Source organism: Mastigoproctus giganteus, chromosome 9 (genome assembly GCF_048544385.1).
Source record: "Mastigoproctus giganteus isolate SK-2022 chromosome 9, ASM4854438v1, whole genome shotgun sequence".
Lineage (NCBI taxonomy): Eukaryota > Metazoa > Arthropoda > Arachnida > Uropygi > Thelyphonidae > Mastigoproctus > Mastigoproctus giganteus.
The window spans coordinates 133,141,135-133,162,759 of NC_143583.1; the positions used below are offsets into that span (position 1 = coordinate 133,141,135).

A 21,625-nucleotide genomic window follows, 5' to 3' on the forward strand; every position below is an offset into this window, starting at 1 on the left:
TTCGACGACCCTGAAAAAACACCGTACAGACCCACGTTCCACACCGCCAAACACCCATTTGCCATGTACACGTTTACCTCGATTATATTTCATTTTTCCAAATTTACTTTCATCTATTTCGACTACAACTCCTACACCCCCAATCATGCCACTTTCTCGCACGCACACATCAATGCAAACTTCCCGGCAAAAGCTCCTCCAATCGGCAATCGTTTTTGAACTTACTCCTAATTCATTTTTTATGAATGAAACAGGCGTCTTTTGCACCCAAAAATAGGTCAAAAGAAGCACCTGGTTCATTCGTAGCTTACTTTGGGAAAACCAAGTCCCCTTCCTTATAGATCTTTTGACATAATGCCCATGCAACCCTTCCTTTCGACACTTCCATTCGTATCCATCTTCTCTATCCTTTCGCTCACTTAATTCCATCTCGCTTCCACACTTTGGGCATTCATACCGGGAGGAGATCAAGCCTACACTCACACACCATTCAATCAATTTCAATTGCCCACTGTTATTCAACTCCCAAAAAAAACACGTATTCAATCTCACCTGAGGATTCATGGCGTGCGTGTACTTTCTATCAGCAAAAACTGAAACAATCACGTTTGTGAAGGGAAAAGCAGATTGCTTGCCAAAGGAGTGATACCCAGCAACGAAAGAAATACAGGAAAAAGTGAGAATTATATAGAGATCTGCTGATTGGTTTTCATTGGCTAACAGTTTCCGCCCTTTTTGCTGCCCCCAAAATAAGGTTAATATCTTTTGTCTTGGGAATATTTCACCCCTTCCCGTTCCCAGTGCATCTGCAAGTCTTAATTTCAATTTCTTCACAGAAAGGTCACCCGTATTCGCTCTCTGATTGCTTGTCGCCGATATCCGGGGGGAAGCAGCGGCTTGGCTGCACAGATGTCACGTGACCACCTTGCGATCGTGAGAATATGTCACCCCTCTGTGTGTTACCCCATCCTTTCGACACCTTTTTTGGACTTTAATATTAATATCTGTGTTGAATCAAAATGGTTTTTTTTTTAATTTTAATTTAATGTTTACACGCATGTATACGTTACAGAGAAATCTGTATATTTTTGAATATATATATATATATATTCAATATTTATATATAAATGTTGATTCAATATATATATATATTCAATATTTATATATAAATGTATATTCAATATATCCTATATTCAATATTTATATATAAATGTATATTCAATATATCCTATATTCAAAGAATATTTCGTATATTCAAAGTCACAAGGCCCCCCTCTCTCTCTCTCTCTCTCTCTCTCTCTCTCTCTCTATCTAATCTTCGAGAATTACGTTGTGTGGCTCTTACTTTATTAAGTTTTGCCACCCGAATTCTTTCACCTCCTCTGAGGGATGCTCATTTTCAGATGAGCACGAGCTAATTTGCATTTTTCTGAATTTGCAAGCTTTACTCATAACTTCCCGCAACAGTGCAATTAGCTCATCGGTGTGTTATGGACATAGCTGACAATAAAAAGTGCAGAGAGTTGCACTTTTCTACCTTAGATTTTGACCACCAATGAGTGCTTATTATCTGTTCTGTATTATTTCTATCGATTATATTGAAATTAACAATTACTATTTTTCGCCGGGGAAGGCGAAATTTAATTCTACCGCGGATTGATACTCACGAATCCAGAAAAAATATCCCATATTTCTTTTTTCCCCTCTCAGATCTATATTTAATTGTATATATAGTTTCTCGCAAAACTATATAAAACCATTTGATCTTACATAATTTCGAGGAAAGGTAGGTTCTTTTGCTCTCATAAATTGTTGAATCCACGGGGGGGGGGGATTTAACTGCGGACGAGTTTCGTCTCCGCAGACTTATATTTCTCCTCCCCGTTCCAGGCGAAAAATGGTAATTTTTATTTTACCATTGCAACATTGCATAATCATAAAAATCAATACACGATCTGACTGATACGTATGCAAAGAAAAAGCGAAGGTTGAATTTGATTATAAGAGTACGGTACTTAAACGTTCGATTATAATTTGTATGATTTTTTTTTGAGAATTTTAATGTGTGATTTTGATTTTATTCAACAACTGTGATTATTGTTTTCTCATTTTCTCTTATAGTAATATTCATAAATATACACAGTTGTGTGTAATATGTACGTACTGTATGTTGTTAATATATATTTAGACCACAGGACTAAAGTTTTGCTTTCTGGGCACGTAGTGTCACACGTGTTACACATAAGCTGGTCATATGATATGTGCTTTTCCGTACTCTCTTCTCAGATCTTTTTGCTTTCTTGCATCAAATGCCTCTACTAATGCTAATGCTAATCTCGGCGACAAGCAGGGTATCCTCTTCTATATACCTTCGTTAGAACGTTATTGGAAGTGCTCTACAGGGGATGCCGTCTTTACACTTACTGCCTGCTGGCATGGTATGCATTCAGTGGCGCTTAAAGGAAAACACATCAATCACAGAATACTTAGTATAAAACCACATCGAAAATACACGGAAGGGATACCCGCTTGTAAAAATTAACATTCTTAATTAAGATTTTAAATAGAGAAACACAAAAATTCTTAAGATTAAATAAAACACTAACGCATCGGACGGACGGTAAAACGTATTCCCAAGATGAAAACACACCGACACGAAGGGATAACAATATACAAAATAGAAGGAATGCCGAACATTAAAAGGAGTTTCCCAAGAGTGTACCTCTTCTGTGGATTTTTGCTTTTTTCCGACTACGTGCCGGCATGCCACGAGGTGATGCCACAAAAAGAAAAACACATCAATCAAAATTCATCAAAAATCCATGGAAGGGATATCCACTTATCAAAATTAACGTTCTTAAGAAAGAAAACACACTCTTGTGAAAATCCAAAGAGGACAAGAATCGGCTTAAATCAGGGGATCCGCAATCTGAAATATTTAAATTCCAGAGTCATCTGATTTCTAGTGGTTTCACAGAACCTTTAGTTAATATGTTGGTCGTATGTAAGGGAAGTCGAAATTAGATGAGAAACAGCCTGCGATGAAATGCAGGTGTTCCAGGTTGTCTCGTATTAAAAGTTATTTTTAAAACTTGCTTAGCACGATAATTTACAAATGACAACAATCTAGTTTCAATTTGTTCAGGTCTCTTTTCATTTTCTTAAACTTTAAATACTGAGCAGCAGTTAAAAATAAAGAATCGTGGTGCGACAAATGAAATGTAACATACTGCATTGCATTTTTGTCAGTAATGATCTCAGTCTTGTTCAGGTTTTCTCATTCGGTTTTGTGCTTACTTTGTGCAATACAGAAGGGGGAAAAGGAACCTATTTCTCACAGTAAGGTAATCCCTAACTCGAACATTTTCATAGATAATTTCCTTTGGAATCGTTTTTCTTTTTTTTCTTTTTCTTAAGATTTTAGTGACTTATGCTAATGGATAGAACCTTTTTTAATCCCACTACTAACTTACTTTTTGCTACAAGGTACTAAAAAAATAGCCAAAAGCAATAGTAGCACTTATTGCCGTTGCTTCGCGCCTCATTTCATTAAATTTGCTCTCTTTTTCCATATCATTAAGAGTTATAAGCAGTGCAGAAGAACAAATAATTTTATTATTGAAATACACAACGGTTTTTAGTATTATTTATTTATTTATTATTCCCCCCCCCCCCAGATAATCTCAAGAAGGTATAACAAAATAATTCTTAAAGAACTGGATTTGCTCACATTAAATGACAACAAGAAAGCGAAAGATAAATTAAGGCCGTAAATTCAATGCTAGTTGGACAAATGAATATTTTTTTTTTTTTTTTTTTTTGTTTCACACAACGAAAAGGCACTTGGTCTGATGTGGCATGAAACTGTTAATAGTTTAAAATTGTTCGATATTAATGTTCAATATTGTTAAAAGTAATGAAAGAAGTACGTCCTGATAATTTTCAATGAATTCGGAACGTACGTTTATCTGCATCTACGATTACAAGTCGTTTGGAGGACATGGGAGAAGAGCTGTATTCCACTTTTAAAAAGCAAAAGAATTTCAAGTTTTAACTTTCTGTTTATACTCCGGCACGACAACCAAGTCAGTAGAGTTTTCAATAAATAGTCAATACAAATATTTATCGTATTTAGTAATCACGGGCTTGAACCCCGATCCACTCAAGGAACGCGTGCTATGAACCTTAATCTGAACTGGAATAAAATTAAAAGTGTGACTACTGATGGTGCCCGAGATATGAGAAAAATTTTGGGTAGTTGCACGAATCAATGAACAACAGTGAAAGTTAATGGTACCCTTCCTATGCAGTTTCATTGTATCATTCACCAACAGGCTTTATGCCGGAAAATTTTTAAAATTTGAAGATGAGATCAATGTTGTTTTTGTTGGTTCAAGCATTAATTTCATCAGGCGTTATGGACTGATTCTCAGGCAATTTAGAAATTTTTTGTCTGAGATCGTGTTGCGTTCAGTTGGGGTGATTCCGCATTCGACTGCCATTTCTTGTAAACACAAAGGCGAATCGTGTATAAGCGAATTCGGTTCGTGTTATATAAGATAACGTTCCCCTATTTATAAATCGTGTATGATCGAATTCGTGTAATGTAAACACGTGTTATACGAGGACAGACTGTATTCTAAGTGTGGTCTAACAATAGCCTTATATAATGGGATTATGGCATCTTTACCTCTACTAGTGATTGTTCGATAAATCATTGATAAGACACCGTGGGCCCTCCTTGCAACCAGTCTACAATGCTCGGAGAACATCATATCTGACTATCATAATACCCAAGTCCCTTTCCTCCACTACCGGCTTTAGTTCAACTCTGCCAAGTGTATAAGTTATTTTGGGCTTACTGTTCCCAGGCGCAATACCTTACACTTTGCTGGATTAAAGCATAGCTGCCATTTTTCTGACCATCCCTGAAGTCTATCTAGGTCATTCTGAAGTAGCTCTGCTTGGCAGCAATCATTAACTACTCTATCAATCTTTATATCATCTGCAAATTTAGACATCATGCCCTCTATCCCTTGCATCAAAACCCAATCTGAGGGATAACCATTTATCACAACCCTCTGCCTCCTGTCCTGAACCATCCAGCTATCCATCTAAGGATTTTCCTTGTGATTCCAACCTGTTCCAGCTTATAAAGTAACTGCTCAAGTGGGACTGAGTCAAATGCTTTGCTGAAATCCAAATAAACATCAAAATTATTTCCTAATTCCAGCTCTTGCGTGACCCTGTCAAAGCTAACCAGATTAGTTAAACATGATTGTCCCTTTACAAAACCATGCTGAGTATCCTTCAGAATTCTATTTCTATCTAAGTGATCCTGAATTCCACCCTTAATCATAGTCTCCATGATTTTCCCTACTACTGAAGTTAGACTAACTGGCCAGCAATTTCCCACTTCACTCTTAGAACTGTTCTTATGTATTGGAGATACATTGGTACTTTTCCAATCCAACGGAATCGCTCCCGAGCCCAGTGATGCTCTCATAATTAGCCTCAATGGTTCAATGCACTCACTTGCCACCTCCCTCAAGATTATAGGGTAAATGCCATCAACCCCAGGAGCCTTACTGGCCTGTAGGCGCGAAAGTTTTTTCATTAAATAAACGTGAAATTTCAACATCATTAATTAAATTTTTTCAACTTCACTCCCATAATTTCTCATTGATGCGATGGGATTTTCTTCTGTAAATATCGATGCAAAGTAACTGTTGAGTTGACTTCAGCTGGGGTATATAATACTATCCCATGTCCATTACATAATGGCCCGATCTGGTTTGTCCTTCTCTTCTTTGCATTTATATATGTGAAGAATTCTTTATTCCCCCTTTGCTCTCTTTGCCAGCGATTTCTCATAATCTGCCTTTGCCAGCCTAATCCTTTCAGTGGCATTATTACAGATCAATTTGTAGCTGTTATAGGCTTCAGTACTTTTTATTGCTCTGTAACTTTTCCCTTTTCCATGCCATCTTTTTCTGCTCAAATAATCTGGCAACTTAATTATTCATTGAACTTGGAATCCTCCTTGGAGTCTATTTTTTTTTTAAAGGTATATAAACATTCAAGGCTTCTGCGATTAATGTTTTAAAGATATATACCATAAATTGTATTCGCTCTTTGAGAGATATCTACCAAGTTAGAGGCCATGTAGCATCTTAAGCCGTTCGTAATTTCTTTTCCTGAAATGAAAACCCATTCCTTTGCCTTTAACTACTGCTACCTCTCTCTTCATCGTCCACCGTAGAATTCCGTGTTCACTTTCTGCTACTGGTTCCTGTACTGTCAGCCCTATTATGTCATCTGGTTCATGGGTGATGATGCGGTCTAGAGTATACTTTTCCCTAGTACTTTCCCCTGACATGTTAATACAAATAACAATTATCTAGTTGATTTAAAAATTTTGTCCCCCATGTGGAGTTTCCTTCTCATTTTCTCCAATCATTTAGAGGCAAATCACCCATAATAAGACATTCACGCTTACTTTGAAATCACCCATAATAAGACATTCACGCTTACTTGCCCATTCTGTTTGCATGTAGAGGCTCTCATCATAATCTTCACAATCACCTGGCCTGTAGATTACTCCCACTCTCATTATACCTTTGCTTCCAACAAGGCGCCTCCGTAGCCAGGTGGGAAGGAGCAGCAGTGCGCAGCACACGCTTCTTGATTAGACCGGGGTTCGAGCCCATCACCACCAAATACAGAGGATGCGGAAAGGTCAAGGAATGACCACCGCATATCCCGGAGCAATATGGCCTTAGTTGCTAATGCTCCTAAAAACCAACCAAACAAACAAACAAGCTTCCAACAATCTCACACCATATAGATTTGGCGTCTCCGTAGCCAGATGGGCAGAAGCAGCAGTGCGTAGCACACGCTTCTTTATTAGACCGGGGTTTGAGCCCGTGACCACCAAATACGGAGGATGCGGAAGGTTAAGAAATGACCATTTCATATCCTCGGAGCAATATAGCTTTAGTTGCTAATACTCCTAAAAACCAAAATAACAACAACAACCATACAAATTCTATACTAGCATGCGAAAAGTCTGAATCCGGGAAAGCTTTTGCCGTGCTCAGGCTGCTTTTGATAAGAAGTATGACCCCACCACCCCTTCTGTCTTCCCTATTCTTCCTAAATACATTATAGATACCATACTGAAACTCATCATGCCCTATCTCCGTGTGGCACCGGCGCCTCCGTAGCCAGGTGGGAAGGAGCAGCAGTGCGTGGCACACGCTTCTTGATTAGACTGGGGTTCGAGCCCGTCACCACCAAATACGGAGGATGCGGAAAGGTCAGGGAATGACCACCGCATATTCCCGGAGCAATATGGCCTTAGTTGCTAATGCTCCTAAAAACCAAACAACAAACGTGTGGCACCACGTTTCTGTAAGCCCAATTATGTCAGCGTTACTTGTCCTAACCAGCAGTTCGAATTCACTCATTTTATTGACTACACTTCTGACATTACTGTATAAACAATTAATACTTGTTCTTGTTCTTGTATAGTTATCTACCCCGACACACTCCTTAAAGTTACTCACTTCCCTGGCATTTGCTACCCATTCATTTGAAACAGTTCTGCCTCAGAACATCTTGCTACTACGTTCTGTTGTGGTAACAGACAAATACTCTTGAGGTATGTGCAAGAGTTAATTTGACCAATACTATCAGATTAACACGTATCTATATTTCCTTTGTCCCCCCAAACTAGCAGTTTCCCTGAACCTTTAAGGTATCCTCAGTAATACTGGCAAAAACTCTTGCACCACCTTTGTTTAAATGTATCCCATCTCTATCATGCCAGGGCAGAACTGCAGGCACAGACATTGTGACCTAACTCGCAATATTTCTTCAGCATGGTCCTCTATTTGTCTAGAAAATCGTCAGATTGTGTATGCTTAATGTCATTAGTCCCCCACATGAATAATAATATTCTCTTTACCCCCAAATCTGACAGTCTGTTGGTAACATCATTAATAGTTGCTCCCGGCAGACATACCCTGCTTCTAGTCCTATCCTTATTACAAAAAATATTTCCTGTTTCCCTGACAACGGAATCTCCTAAAAAAAAAAGTAAGTCCTTTTGAACCAGATGTAGGACGCACTCTTAAAAAGGACACCTTTTTAAGAGTGCGTGCCAAAAATTGGCTAAAAATACTACCCTTGCATGCCCCTTGGAATTTTGCATAGTATATCATTATTTTTCTCATACATGTTTTTCTTAACAAAAGCTTAAAATAAAGAATGAAATACAAGACTTTAGTGAGACTTCTGTTGCTGCATCATTGACGACAGATACTTTACATCAGGTTTATACTTTAACTTTTAGAGCTATGCATGCAGCACTAGTTTCATCTGTAAGACTACTCTTACGATTAGACTTAACGAAGTTCATCACTGAGAATGACTCACAAGAATATGTCAATGAGAAAATTTTAGAAATGCTGTTGCGAGATTTTTTTTAGCATTAGCATTAGTAGAGGCATATGATGCAAGAAAGCAAGCTTATGCAGCATCAGCCAAAAAAAAAAAAAAAAAAAACTTCCACTTCACCCCTCCTTTCGTTTGAAATACGTGTCCAGCTGAGCCTTAAATTTATTTAGGCCATCAACTTCATGACAAGGAATGGAAGTCTGTTCCACCAACCAACTACCCGCTGGCTAAAGGCAAATTTCCGCACATCTATCCTACATCTGTCTTTCCTCAATTTGAATTTATGCCCTCTCAGGTGATTATTCTGAGCAAGAGGAAGAATCCCATCAGCATTGAGCATGCTCAAACCATTCAAGGCTTTATACACCTCTATCAGATCACCTCGCTGGTGCGTAGTCTCCAGACACTGTAATTTGCAAAACTTAAGCCTTTCTTCGTAAGAGCAACCCTTTGTTCCATTCACTAATCTTGTTGCCCTTCTCTGTACTCGTTCCAGCAGCTAGCTCTACATCCTTCTTGAAATGAGGCCTCCAGACCTGTATACAGTACTCAAGGTGTGGCCAAGGGAATAATCACCTCCTTATCCCTGCTAGAAACATTCCTGTATATCATTGACAAGACACCATGAGCTACTCTTGGATCCCGTCTGCACTGCTCAGAGAACTTCATATCTGCCTGCACAATTACCCCCAGGTCCTTTTCATTCTCTACCACTGTCAGTGTAGTACCACAGAGTTGATACATTGCTGTGGGGTTGCTGTTTCCCATATATAGTACTTTACATTTGCCAATGTTAAACTTCATTTGCCACCTCTCAGCCCATCTGCTCAACCTTTCCAGATCCTGTTGCAGCAGCATAGTGTCAGTCCTTAACAACCCTGCCAACCTTTGTATCATCTGCAAACTTGGAAATCAAGTTTGATATACCATCATCAATATTATTTATAAATACAGAAAACAATAATGGACCCAACACTGAACCCTGAGGGACTCCACTAATAACATTAGTCCACGATGAGCAGTGTCCATTGATTACCACTCTGTCTTCTCCCCCTCAACCACCCCTTTATCCATAGCAGAAATTTCCCTCCAATGCCACACTACTCCAATTTGTGCAGTAGTCTTCCATGTGCAACAGTATCAAAAGCCTTTCTAAGATCCAAGTATATAATATCAAAGTTATTCCCTGCATCCAGTTCTTTTGTGACTGCATCATAGTATCCAATCAAATTAGTCAGGCAAGACTTCCCCTTAACAAAACCATGCTGTGTCTGAGCTATAACTGAAGTCTTGTCTAGATGATCCTGCAGTGCTTCTTTAACCAGCCTCCATTAATTTTCCTGGAACAGAAGTTAAATTCACAGGTCTATAATTACTTGTGTCAGCCTTTGATCCTCCTTTGTGAATTGGGGTCACATTTACACATCTCCAGTCTATGGGTACCTCCCCCGAGTCCAAGGAAGCTCTCATAATTATGGCTAAGGGTTTGCTTACTTACTTTGCTGCCTCCTTTAATATAACTGGATAGATCCCATCCACCCCAGGTGCCTTTCTTGTGTTTATCTTCAACAATTTCTCCTCCACTTAACTCTCAGTTATTACAAGATTATTTAGCTTACTGCAAGAGTTGAATACACCTCTGGCATTCCCCTTTTAAACAGACAAAAGTTTCAGGAATGGAATTCCAAACTTTTAATACTTCATTTTCCGCAGTTTTCTTTTCTATTCTCGTCATTAATAGTATCCTTTCAATATTTTCTAAATCAGCTCTGAGGTTGATAAATTTTTGCCTCCAAATTGAGCTGCCCTGAAAATCAATCAATTGCATTTCAAAATCATCCAGGTCAATCCACTGTAACATTTTCAGGTTCTCTTTGGCTAGCAAATTTAATGAATTTTTTAGTTTCTTCCAATTCTCCAAACATAACAAATCTTGAAGAAAATTGTTCAACAGTTGACTCAGTTGATGTTCAAATATAGCATTTCAAGGCTCTGATGGCCTGTTTTCTCATCAATTTCAGGATCAGTGATGATGTATCTTTTTAGTTTTGGGAAATTCAGTCGGACCTCTCTTTAACGAATATCCAAGTAGCGAATTTTTCTGTGTAGTGAACTTTTTTAATTTTCCCTGATCATTATATTGAAAATAGTTTCCGTATAACGAAGAAAAGTTCCATATAACGAACTGATTTCGAGAGACCCAGGTATGCATTGTTCACACCTCTGGCTTTTAGGCAATAGAGCTGATGCTAGAAAGCATGAATTAAGAGCTAAAACAGTTTACAGTTTAGTGGTGCTTGTAAAACCCTGCAGGAGGAAACTTGCTAACCATGGCACAGGATAGAAAAAGATGGAAGGTTTTGGGAGAGGCCTTTGCCCAGCAGTGGGTCGGCAATGGCTCAAAAAGAAGTAAAACCTATACATCGTATACACTACTTTACTGAGAAGTCGGTCTGGTCAACTGCTGTCTATTTTTCCACAGCCATTGGCAAAGATTAAGGCATATTCCAGACGTGGACGTTTGGTCTGATCCACTTGTTTTCTACTGTAAGCACCCTATTAGAGAATTAGGAGAGAGTGATTTTTCTTTATCCTGGAAATTCATCTGTTGTTTCGAAGAAATGAATCATACACGCTTTTACTAAATTTCATCTGTTTCTGTTTATATGGTAGATACAAGTGGTCCCTAAATCAATTTTGTTTAAGCTGTTATGCAGGTAGCCTCACAGTGTCTAAGAGGAAACCTTGAGTGTAGTGTGAAAAAGTGGAAGTGCTTAATAATGTATTTCGGGGTGTTAAAAGAAAAAAAAAGAAGAAATTGCTTTAAAATTTGTCATTCCTGCCAGTACTGAGTTAACCATTCTGAAAACCCTACGTTTCAATTTTCAAACTGTTTGAGGAAATGGGATGCAGTTGGAAGTTTGCAAAATTATGCCTTTGTGAAGATGTAGATGAAGCAGTTTTTAAGTGGATGAAGTTGATTCGAGACCAAAACGTGTCAATATCAGAGCCATTAATAAAAGAAAAGGCTATGGAGTGTGCATCTTTTCTGGGTCATGATTTTGTCAGATGAGTTGAACATGAGAAGGATTGCAGCCAAGTTTGTGCCATGGTTACTGAGTGAAGACCAAAAGCAGCATCGCATAGAAGTTAGCAGAGATCTTTAAGAAAGGGCTAGGAGTAATAAAACTTCCTTTCTATGGTCGTCACTGGTGATGAGAGTTGGGTATATGGGTAGGACCCAGAAACCAAGCAACAATCACATTGTGAAGTCCATGCTGATCTGTTTTTTTGGACATTGACGGGATTATCCATAAGGAATTTGTCCCTCCTGGCCAGACTGTCAATGCAAAGCTCTACTGCAACATTCTGAGGCAGCTAAGGGAAGCCGTCAGGAGGAAACGTACAGAGAGATGGTGCACAAATAACTGGATCCTTCATCATCAACGTGCCGGCCCACTCATCTCTCGCTGTGGCGCAGTTTTTGGCCTCCAATAACATGACAATCGTCCCTCACCACCCTTATTCGCCAGACTTAGTCCCTTGTGATTTCTTCCTCTTCTCAAGAATGAAAATCAAGCTGAAGGGTTGAAGATTTAACAGCGTAAAAGATATCCAAACCAAATCACAGGTGGTTCTGAACACTATGATGAAGAAGGACTTTCAGGATGCATTCAAATCATGGGAGAAGCACTGGGATTGGTGTTTACGCTCTCAAGGGGACTTCGAAGGTGTCGGTGGTGAAAAGACGCAGGGTGAGTCTTAATTTATTTTATAAATACATTTCAGGAAACTTTTGGGTAGCACCTCGTATATTAAAAAATATCAAAATAAAGTTAAACAATAAAAAACAAGCTTTTATTTATCGTGACTTTATTGATTGATACATAATACGTAGTCAGTAGAAGACAATTTGTTATGACCATATAGTAATGCCTGGAAAAGCTGGAAATAAAATTTTTTTAATTTATTTATTTAACTGTATTTTTCACAGATGCAGAAAAGGACATGCCAGCGTCTAACTTATTTAATAGCTTTAATTTCTGCACAATGCTCAGTTATGCATGCCTTCTCTTTTCACTAGATTTTATAGGTCATATGGTTTTTATGATACACTGTAATTGAGGTTGTAAAGGTCACAGATGAGCACAAACGAGGTGATACTGAGCCTATCCATAAACTGGGACATTTGCTCATGACTCATGAGTTTCCAGCTTCCTTTATTCCATGAACACCTTAAAATATACTCTAATGCCAGTCATCTTTTTTTTTTTGTCTGTTGAATCCAAAGTCTGTTAAATACAGGTGCATAAAATCAAGGGTTTACTGCCTGGACACATGCCCTTAATAACCCTGTCACAGCCTATATAATTGCTTGGACCATGAGGACTCATGGCAAAGCCACTCCTTTGTTTTCTAGGCTACTGCATGTGCTCAAATAAAAGCACTAGAAGAATCAATTTTGCCTTTGCTTAAGATTCTTTTAAACTATTTGGCTGTGTATCCCTCTTCCCAAGTTAGCAGTTTTTTAACTCACTTAACACCATCAGCAAATATTTTTGCATCCCCTTTCATTTAAGTGTATCACATTCCATAAAACAGGCTTTCCAGTGAACAAATACAGACCATGCTTCAGAAAATTCTACCTCATAAGCCTTGTATAATTTCTCCAGGACTGAGTTGATTGGCAGGGCTCTCATCAAATACACTGCCTATCAATCATGCCTGGAAAATTTCCAGACACTTTCAAATTTAACCCATCCTTGTGGCTTTTTTCCCCCATCACCTTGTGCTTGTTAAGTAAGTACGAGGTGATGCTTGCTTACTTAATAAAATTGCTATGTTTTAAAAAAAAAATTAGTAACCAACATTTGTGCCCTTAAAAGGTGATAATGTTGAACAGTTATTATGATATTGTTGATGTATCTTGGTTCTATTCCCCCAATTTTTTTTGCATAATGTATTTCTTATTTCCTGGACAGTAGTCACCAACAATTACTACTACTTGTGGGATGTGCACTTTCTACTCTTAGTGATCTTGCTATTCTGCCTGATTCAAGGGAGTCAGTTTTAGCATCGAAATGGAGAATCCATCAAGCACTCAGTGCTAGATCCTCTGTTTTAGTTCCTTTAAGGGCATCGATCCTTTATTTCAAGCACCCAAACTGGCTAATCAAAACACTGAATTTTTGCTTAATCTCTTAGCACTGTTTGCATCAGAAACAGACAAAGGCATTTCCTATAGCTCTGTCCCACTACAGGCAGCTCTACATATATTCTGCAAGGAAAGCAAATGATAAGACCCTGATTTGAAGGAGAACTGCCCTCAGCAGTTCCTCCCCCAAACCAATTTTTTTTCTCATCGTCCTGAACTCTCTCTCTCTCTCTCTTTGGGCACCTCCGTAGCCAGGTGGGCAGGAGCAGCAATGCGTAGCATACGCTTCTTGATTAGACCGGGGTTCGAGCCCATGACCACCGCATATCCCCAGAGCAATATGGCCTTAGTTGCTAATGCTCCTAAAAAAAAAACCAAATAACTCTCTCTCTCTCTCTCTGTACTCATGGGTAGCACAGTTGGTAGGATCAGTGTTTCCCCACACCCGGTGGAAAAGACCCGAATTTGAATCCTGTCGATGATGGGAGCAATTTTTATGGGTCTTTTTCACAGTGTGGCTGAGTTAGTTGGTCTCAGGTGAGGGTAGCATGGTTTTTCATCCAGAAAACAGAAAATCGACTTCAGAACACTCATAATTTATAAACAGAGCAACATGACCTTAGCCTCTGATGCTCTTAAAACTGAACAACAACCAACTAACCAATCAACCTGATCTCTCTGCTTTGCTGCTCTAGTTTGAGACATGAGTTTCATTAATTAGATTAATGAGTACAGCACTCCACTTAATTATATAATATTAAGAGATACATAAATACAATAACAGCATTACATTACTCCAATCACTGTAGTGATTGGAGTAATATATTGGAGTTGTGCATCATGTAAACTTTTAAATGAGCAATTTTTTATTCAAATGTTAACAACAAACTTTTTTACTTATTATGTTATAAGATTACATTATAAAATTTATTGTTTATAGACTCTATAGCAACACTTGTGATAGTAATTATGTACCTAAAGAATTACATAATAGAATGTTGGTTTTTATTATGCTTATACAAGGTGGTATCAAAAAGTTCGTACCCTTACCTGGAAAGGTGAAACTTCACAGGAACTTTAATCCTTTCCTAAATACTCTCCATGTATAGTATCACATTTCTTCCATCTATGGATCAGTTATTTAATGCCTTGATCATAGAAGTCCGCACTTTTTGCCTGAAACCACGATTCCACTTCATTGATGACTTTGTGAGACAAATCATAGCGGATTCCATGCAATGGTTTCTTCATTTCTCGAAACAAGAAGTCTGACGGTGCTAGGTCAGGAGAATAGGGTGGGTGCTGCAGTAGTTCGAAGCATTACACAAATCCAACAATTAGGGAGAACATTGCATTTGACATTGCTTCTGCAAAGGTGTCAGCATTCTTGGAACCCATAGTGCGGAGACCTTAGACATGTGCAGATGGTCATTTAAAATGCTGTGGGCAGACCCATAACTAATTCCCACTGCATTTGCAATGAAATTAATTATCACGTCTGTCGCTCAGCACCATTGCTCAATCTTTGCATTCGTCTCACTGTCTGTGGATGTTGATGGCCTTCCTTCTTTTGGCTCGTCAAAGTCACTTGTACAACTGCACTGGAACTCCCGTTTCCACTTTTTTACAATGTCATAGGATGGAAAATTCTGCCCATACACAGCTATCATTTCTTCATCAATTTCCTGAGCTTTCTTCCCCTGCAAATGCAGGAACTTGATCACTGCTTGATACTCCACTTTGTCAACCATAGAGTCCTTCCTCAGATTACGGGCTCCACATCTAATGTATGATTACCTATGGGAGTGAAATTTCACATGTTAGTTATTGAATATGTAGACAACTTATATTAAAAACAGTATCTTCCTACTGATGTTTTATCTAGGTCAGGTGCACAAGGGTCTAATCTGATTCACTTTTTTCTTCCTTGTATTCATTCTTTGATTTCTTGGCCAGTGCCTTCTCATATGCAACCTTGGCCTCTCTAACTTTATCTGGTACTATTACCATTCAACTTATAACTGTTGTAGGCTTTGACACTATTCATCACTCTGTAACTGTATCATGCTATCTTTTTCTGCTCTATCTGACTGGCCAGTGCTGCATTCATCCATTTCAGTATCCTCCTCCTGCAATAAATTTTTAATGGTATGTATGTGTTCAATGCTTCGGTGATTTGTGCTTTAAAGGTATTCCATTATTCAAGTATATTCACCCTAACTCTGTAATCCACCCAATTTATTTTGATGCCATATATCACATTAAATTTTCAAAGTCCCCTCTTCTGAAATTAAAACCTTGCCTTTACCTTTAACTACTGCAATATCTTTCGTCATCTTCCAACTAACAAATGTGTGATCACTACCTGCCAATGGTTCTTGTAGTTACTGTCAGGGAAATATGTTGTTCAAAAAGGTTGGGTGGAATAGGAACCAGGGTATGTCTGCCAGGGGCAAAAGTAGATGACATGCAGATATCTTTTAAGGGCACAAAATATGATATTGTTGTGCACATGGGCACTAATGATATTAAGAGTACAAGATCAGAAGACTTACTTAGCAAGTACAGGCATGGCAATGTTGATAAAAAAGTCAAATTCCTTGTCCTTAGGATTAAATTTGAGTGTCAGCAATCGTGCCCAAAAGAATATAGATAATGATATTGAAAAGAAAGAATAACTGTTAGAAAAGTTGTTTTACTGTTTATTTTTTCTTTCTGAATCTGTATTTCTGAAACAGAATACTATATTGCTTCACTAGTAATAAACTGCACACAGGTCATCAGCTGCTGTAGAAATATTATGCAGTATTCTGATGAAACAGCAACCAAACATTTCTACTTCAGCAATTATAGCTTATTTCTCTCACTTTAGGTGCCTTTCCTTTCCTTAAGGTGCTTTAAGTTAGATTTAAAAAAATATATATTGGCATTTGTATTATTACCATTAATACAGGTGTCTAAATTTTATCACAGGAAACATTTCAGTAACTTCCAAGGTGCAGTATCAATTAATTTCATGCTGTGATATGATTGGATAGCTGTTTGATAAGCTTTCTAATATCATGACTGGCAGCTGATGTTTTCAAATTGTGCATCATGTAAACTTTTAAATGAGCAATTTTTTATTCAAATGTTAACAACAAAGCTGTCAAAATAATTTCTTCTTCATATTCTAAAATAAATTAATTAATAACTAAACATTTTCCAGGTATGAGTGATGTACAGATGGCTGTCAGTTAAAGGACCAATGAGAAAAATATATCCAAAAGTGTATTATTCATATCAGGAAATGCATCACTTCCTATCCTCCATATATAATTATATACCACTAAGTATTATAAATTAAATATAATTAATTAGTAAAATTATAAACTATAGTTTACAATGCCAACAATAGCCAAAGCAGCAGTACTTAGTAAAGCATGAGATTGTGAGTTGTTTTTTTCTCTTAGGTAAAATTTAATAAAAGTTGTAGTTTTAATTCCAGATTTATCAGCTTTTACTATATTCAAATCATTGCTATATCCAGTGTTATAGTTTTTGAGTGAAATAACTTGAATTCATGTTTTAAAATTGTTAAATTAATCCATTTGTAACATTTGATCTTATGAGTGAATTAATACTCAGATTATATTAACACTATGTTGCTGCTTGACTGATTAATCAACCTTAATAAATATTATATTTATTTCAGCAAAACCCTCCTCTTCCACCAAGAGAACAGCGGCCTTTGTTTATAACATTTGTTGATGTAAATTCACAAGGTAATTCTTCAGAAGTAAATTCCAGCAGTATTCAGCAACTTTCTGGTTTGCAGAAAGAATCTGAACCTTGTGACTCTTTACTTAGTCAAAGGTTGCAAAATGCAGGTTTCTCTCCATCACATAATTTTATTGCTCAGAGTGCTACTTCAGTAACAGAGGCTTTGAATTCTGTTAGAAACATGCTGATTCAGACTGATCAAAATTGTGCAGCACTGACAGGGACTATAGAGGTAAGGCACAAATTATGCTAAATAATCTCTCTCTCTCTCTCTCTCTCTCTCAGGTTGTTTGGTCTATATGATAAAATCCCATTTCTACAGGATAGGTTGTGGCTAAGTTAGTAGTAGTGGCATGTGATGCAAGAAAGCAAGTGTATGAGCTTATGCAGCATCAGCCAAAAAAAAAAAAATCACACCATTGCCTCCAAATGCCTGTCCAGTTCCTCCTTAAATTTATTTAACCTATCAACTTCCACAACGACAGATGGAAGTTTGTTCCAGCAATTATCCACCCGCTGGCCAAAGGCAAATTTCCGCACATCTATTCTACATCTGTCTTTTCTTAATTTGAATTTATGCCACCTTAGGTTCGTAATCTGAACAAGTGGAAGGATCCCATCAGAATTCAGGGTGCTCAACCCATTCAAGGCCTTATACACCTTAATCAGATCACCGCGCAGGTGCCTAGTCTCCAGCCACTGCAATTGGCAGAACTTAAGTATCTCTTGGTAAGAGATTCCCTTCATTCCCCTCACCAATCTTGTTGCCCTTCTCTGTACACGCTCAAGCAAATCTACATCCTTCCTAAAATGAGGCCTCCAGACCTGTACGCAGTACTCAAGGCGTGGCCTGACCATTGCCTTATACAGAGGGACAATCACCTCCTTTTCCCTGCTAGCAAAATTCCTATATATCATTGACAAAACCTCATGACCTGCCCTGGCAGCCAGTCTGCATTGCTCAGAAAACTTCATATCTGATTGCACAATTATCCCAGGTCTTTTTCATTTTCTATCACCTTAAGTGTAGTACCACACAGTCGGTACTTTTCTCTGGGGTTACTTCTACCCATATGCAGTACTTTGCATTTGTCATGGTTAAACTTCAGTTGCCACTTCTCAGCCCATCTTCCCAAATTTTCTAGATTCTGTTGCAGTAGCACACTACCATTACTGTCATTAACGACCCTGACAACCTTTGTATCATCTGCAAACTTTGACACTAAGTCTGATATAGCTTCATCAATATCATTAATAAATATACAAAACAACAGAGGACCCAACACCGAACCCTGTGGGACTCCACTAATAACATTAGTCCACGAAGAGCAGCACCCATTGATTACCACCCTCTGTCTTCTCCCACTCAACCATCCTTTTATCCATTGTAGCAACTTAACCTTAATACCATTCTGCTCCAATTTGTACAATAGTCTTCCATGCGCAACAGTGTCAAAAGCTTTCCTGAAATCCAAATATATGATATCAAAATTATTTTTTGATATCATATATTTGATATCTATCAAATTTGTCAGACAAGACTTTCCCTTTACAAGCCCATGCTGTGTCTGAATTATTGCTGCAGTCTAGATGATCCTGCAATGCATCTTTAACCAGTGACTCCATTATTTCCATTATTAAGTTATTCAGTAAAAACAGATCATCTGGTAATTACAACATAAATTAAGAATTTATCCAAACAACTTTATCAAATCACTATTCAGCACTTGTTCAATGCTTTACCTTTGCAGTATTTGATACTTGAGCACCATTATATTCAGAGCAAGTGTAAGGACCCACAAGACCTGGTGCAGCTATTTTTAAGAGGCTCCTGGCTCTCTTGATTGAGAAAAGTTGATTTATCCAAGTTGGTTGCAAACATGGTAATGTCAGCCAGCTTCACCTAAGAACTGTTGGACTGAGACTTGCTCTCTAATTGTATGGGTTGCTTGTTAATGACAATCCCATGATAACAGATTTTCTCCTTGTGCCTTGCAGGCCTGCAAGAACTTAAGGCTTGGACTTAATCTCTATGCCAAATGCTATATTGAATTGCTTTCAACTCTTTTTCACTGCAGATTTATCTCCCTAAGATCCTACGCAATTTTTGTTTTATATATTTTTGTTACTTTTTAAATTAATTTCAGTTTTTTTATTTTTTATTTTTATTCATTTTTTAGCTTATCTGTCTGTCTTCTCTCAGTGTCTGTCTTTTCTCACTGCATCTCCAATGTTATGGCAACAGGCCCAAAAACTGATACTTAACCTTGTACAAAAGTCGTGCTTCCTCGTGTCAAGGATGGAAGCCAACCAGCAGATTTTTAGGTGAATTTTGCTGGCTGGTTACTGAGTCCAGTTATACAACACAACAGATTACTAAACACACAAACCAACACAACATACATGATTGGTTATGCCGAGATTCTCAACATAGAGGCAAGTTTGAGGGAATCCTTAAACTGTAACAATGCAACTATAAAAAGGCTGCTGTAACAAAGCTACATAAACATACATACATCTTCACTCTATCCTTATGCTACTAGTATCAGTAGGAGAGGGAGTCTAGTAATTGAGCTTAACTACCAATTAATGTCTATAGTAGTAGTAGTGGCATGTGATGCAAGAAAGCAAGTGCACGAGCTCATGCAGCATCAGCTAAAAAAAAAAAAAAAAATTTACAAAACAATTTTCTCTAAATGTTTGTCCAGTTCCTCCTTAATTTTATTTAACCTATCAACTTCCACAATGACAGATAGAAGTTTGTTCCAGTAATTAACCACCCGCTGGTTAAAGGCAAATTTCTGCACATCTATTCTACATCTGTCTTTCCTTAATTTGAATTTATGCCCCCTTAGGTTCGTAATCTGAACAAGTGGAAGGATCCCATCAGAATTCAGCATGCTCAACCCATTCAAGGCCTTATACACTTCAATCAGATCACCACGCAGGTGCCTAGTCTTCAGCCACTGCAATTTGCAGAACTTAAGCCTCTCTTGGTAAGAGGATCCCTTCATTCCCCTCACCAATCTTGTTGTCCTTCTCTTACACACTCAAGCAAATCTATGTCCTTCGTAAAATGAGGCCTCCAGACCTGTACGCAGTATTGAAGGTGTGGCCTGACCATTGCCTCATACAGAGGGACAATCATCTCCTTTTCTCTGCTAGCAAAATTCCTATATATCATTGACAAAACTCCATGACCTGCCCTGGTAGCCTGTCTGCATTGCTCAGAAAACTTCATATCTGACATCACAATTACTCCTAGGTCTTTTTCATTTTCTACCACCTTAAGTGTAGTACCACACACAGTCGGTACTTTTCTCTGGGGTTACTTCTACACATATGCAGTACTTTGCATTTGTCGTGGTTAAACTTCAGTTGCCACTTCTCAGCCCATCTGCCCAAATTTTCTAGATCCTGTTGCAGTAGCACACTGCCATTACTGTCATTAACAACCCTGCCAACCTTTGTATCATCTGCAAACTTTGACACTAAGCCTGATATACCTTCATCAATATCATTGATAAATATACAAAAACAACAGTGGACCTAACACTGAACCCTGTGGGACTCCACTAATAACATTAGTCCACGAAGAGCAGCACCCATTGATTACCACCCTCTGTCTTCTCCCACTCAACCATCCTTTTATCCATTGTAGCAATTTACCCTTAATACCATTCTTCTCCAATTTGTACAGTAGTCTTCCCTGCACAATAGTGTCAAAAGCTTTCTGAAATCCAAGTATATGATATCAAAGTTATTTTTTGCATCCAGTTCCTTTGTAACCACATAATAACTAATCAGACAAGACTTCCCCTTAACAAACCCATGCTGTCTGAATTATTGCTGCAGTCTTGTCTAGATGATCCTGCAAAGCATCTTTAATCAGTGACTCCATTATTTTACCCAGAACAGAATTTAAACTAACAGGTCTGTAATTACTTGTGTCACCCTTTGATCCCTATTTGTGAATTGGGGATACATTTGCACATCTCCAGTCAGAAGGGATCTCCCCTGAGTCCAAGGATGCTCTCATAATTATGGCTAAGGGTTTGCAGAAAGTGATTTCTATGAAATTTTTACTATGGTGTCCAGAGATGCTTGTGGTTGAAACATGACCACAATAACACATGGTCTCTGTGAAAACCCCGATTGTCTAATGTATTTCTAACTTCTATATAGTTTTATTGCCCAGAATGAAAAAAAATTTGGTAGCAATCTGTGTGCGAATGGCCTAACATTATT

General features: G+C 38.0%; 1 protein-coding gene across 1 annotated transcript in view; it reads left to right on the top strand.

Moving 5' to 3' along the window:
* LOC150080748 (oxysterol-binding protein-related protein 11-like) overlaps positions 1-21,625 on the top strand; it is a 147,557-nt gene that overhangs the window by 88,995 nt on the left and 36,937 nt on the right. Inside the window, exon 6 of the mRNA XM_090380806.1 lies at positions 17,310-17,609. Within this exon, the coding sequence (XP_090236932.1) occupies positions 17,310-17,609 (300 nt within the window). The remainder of the gene's footprint in view (positions 1-17,309; positions 17,610-21,625) is intronic.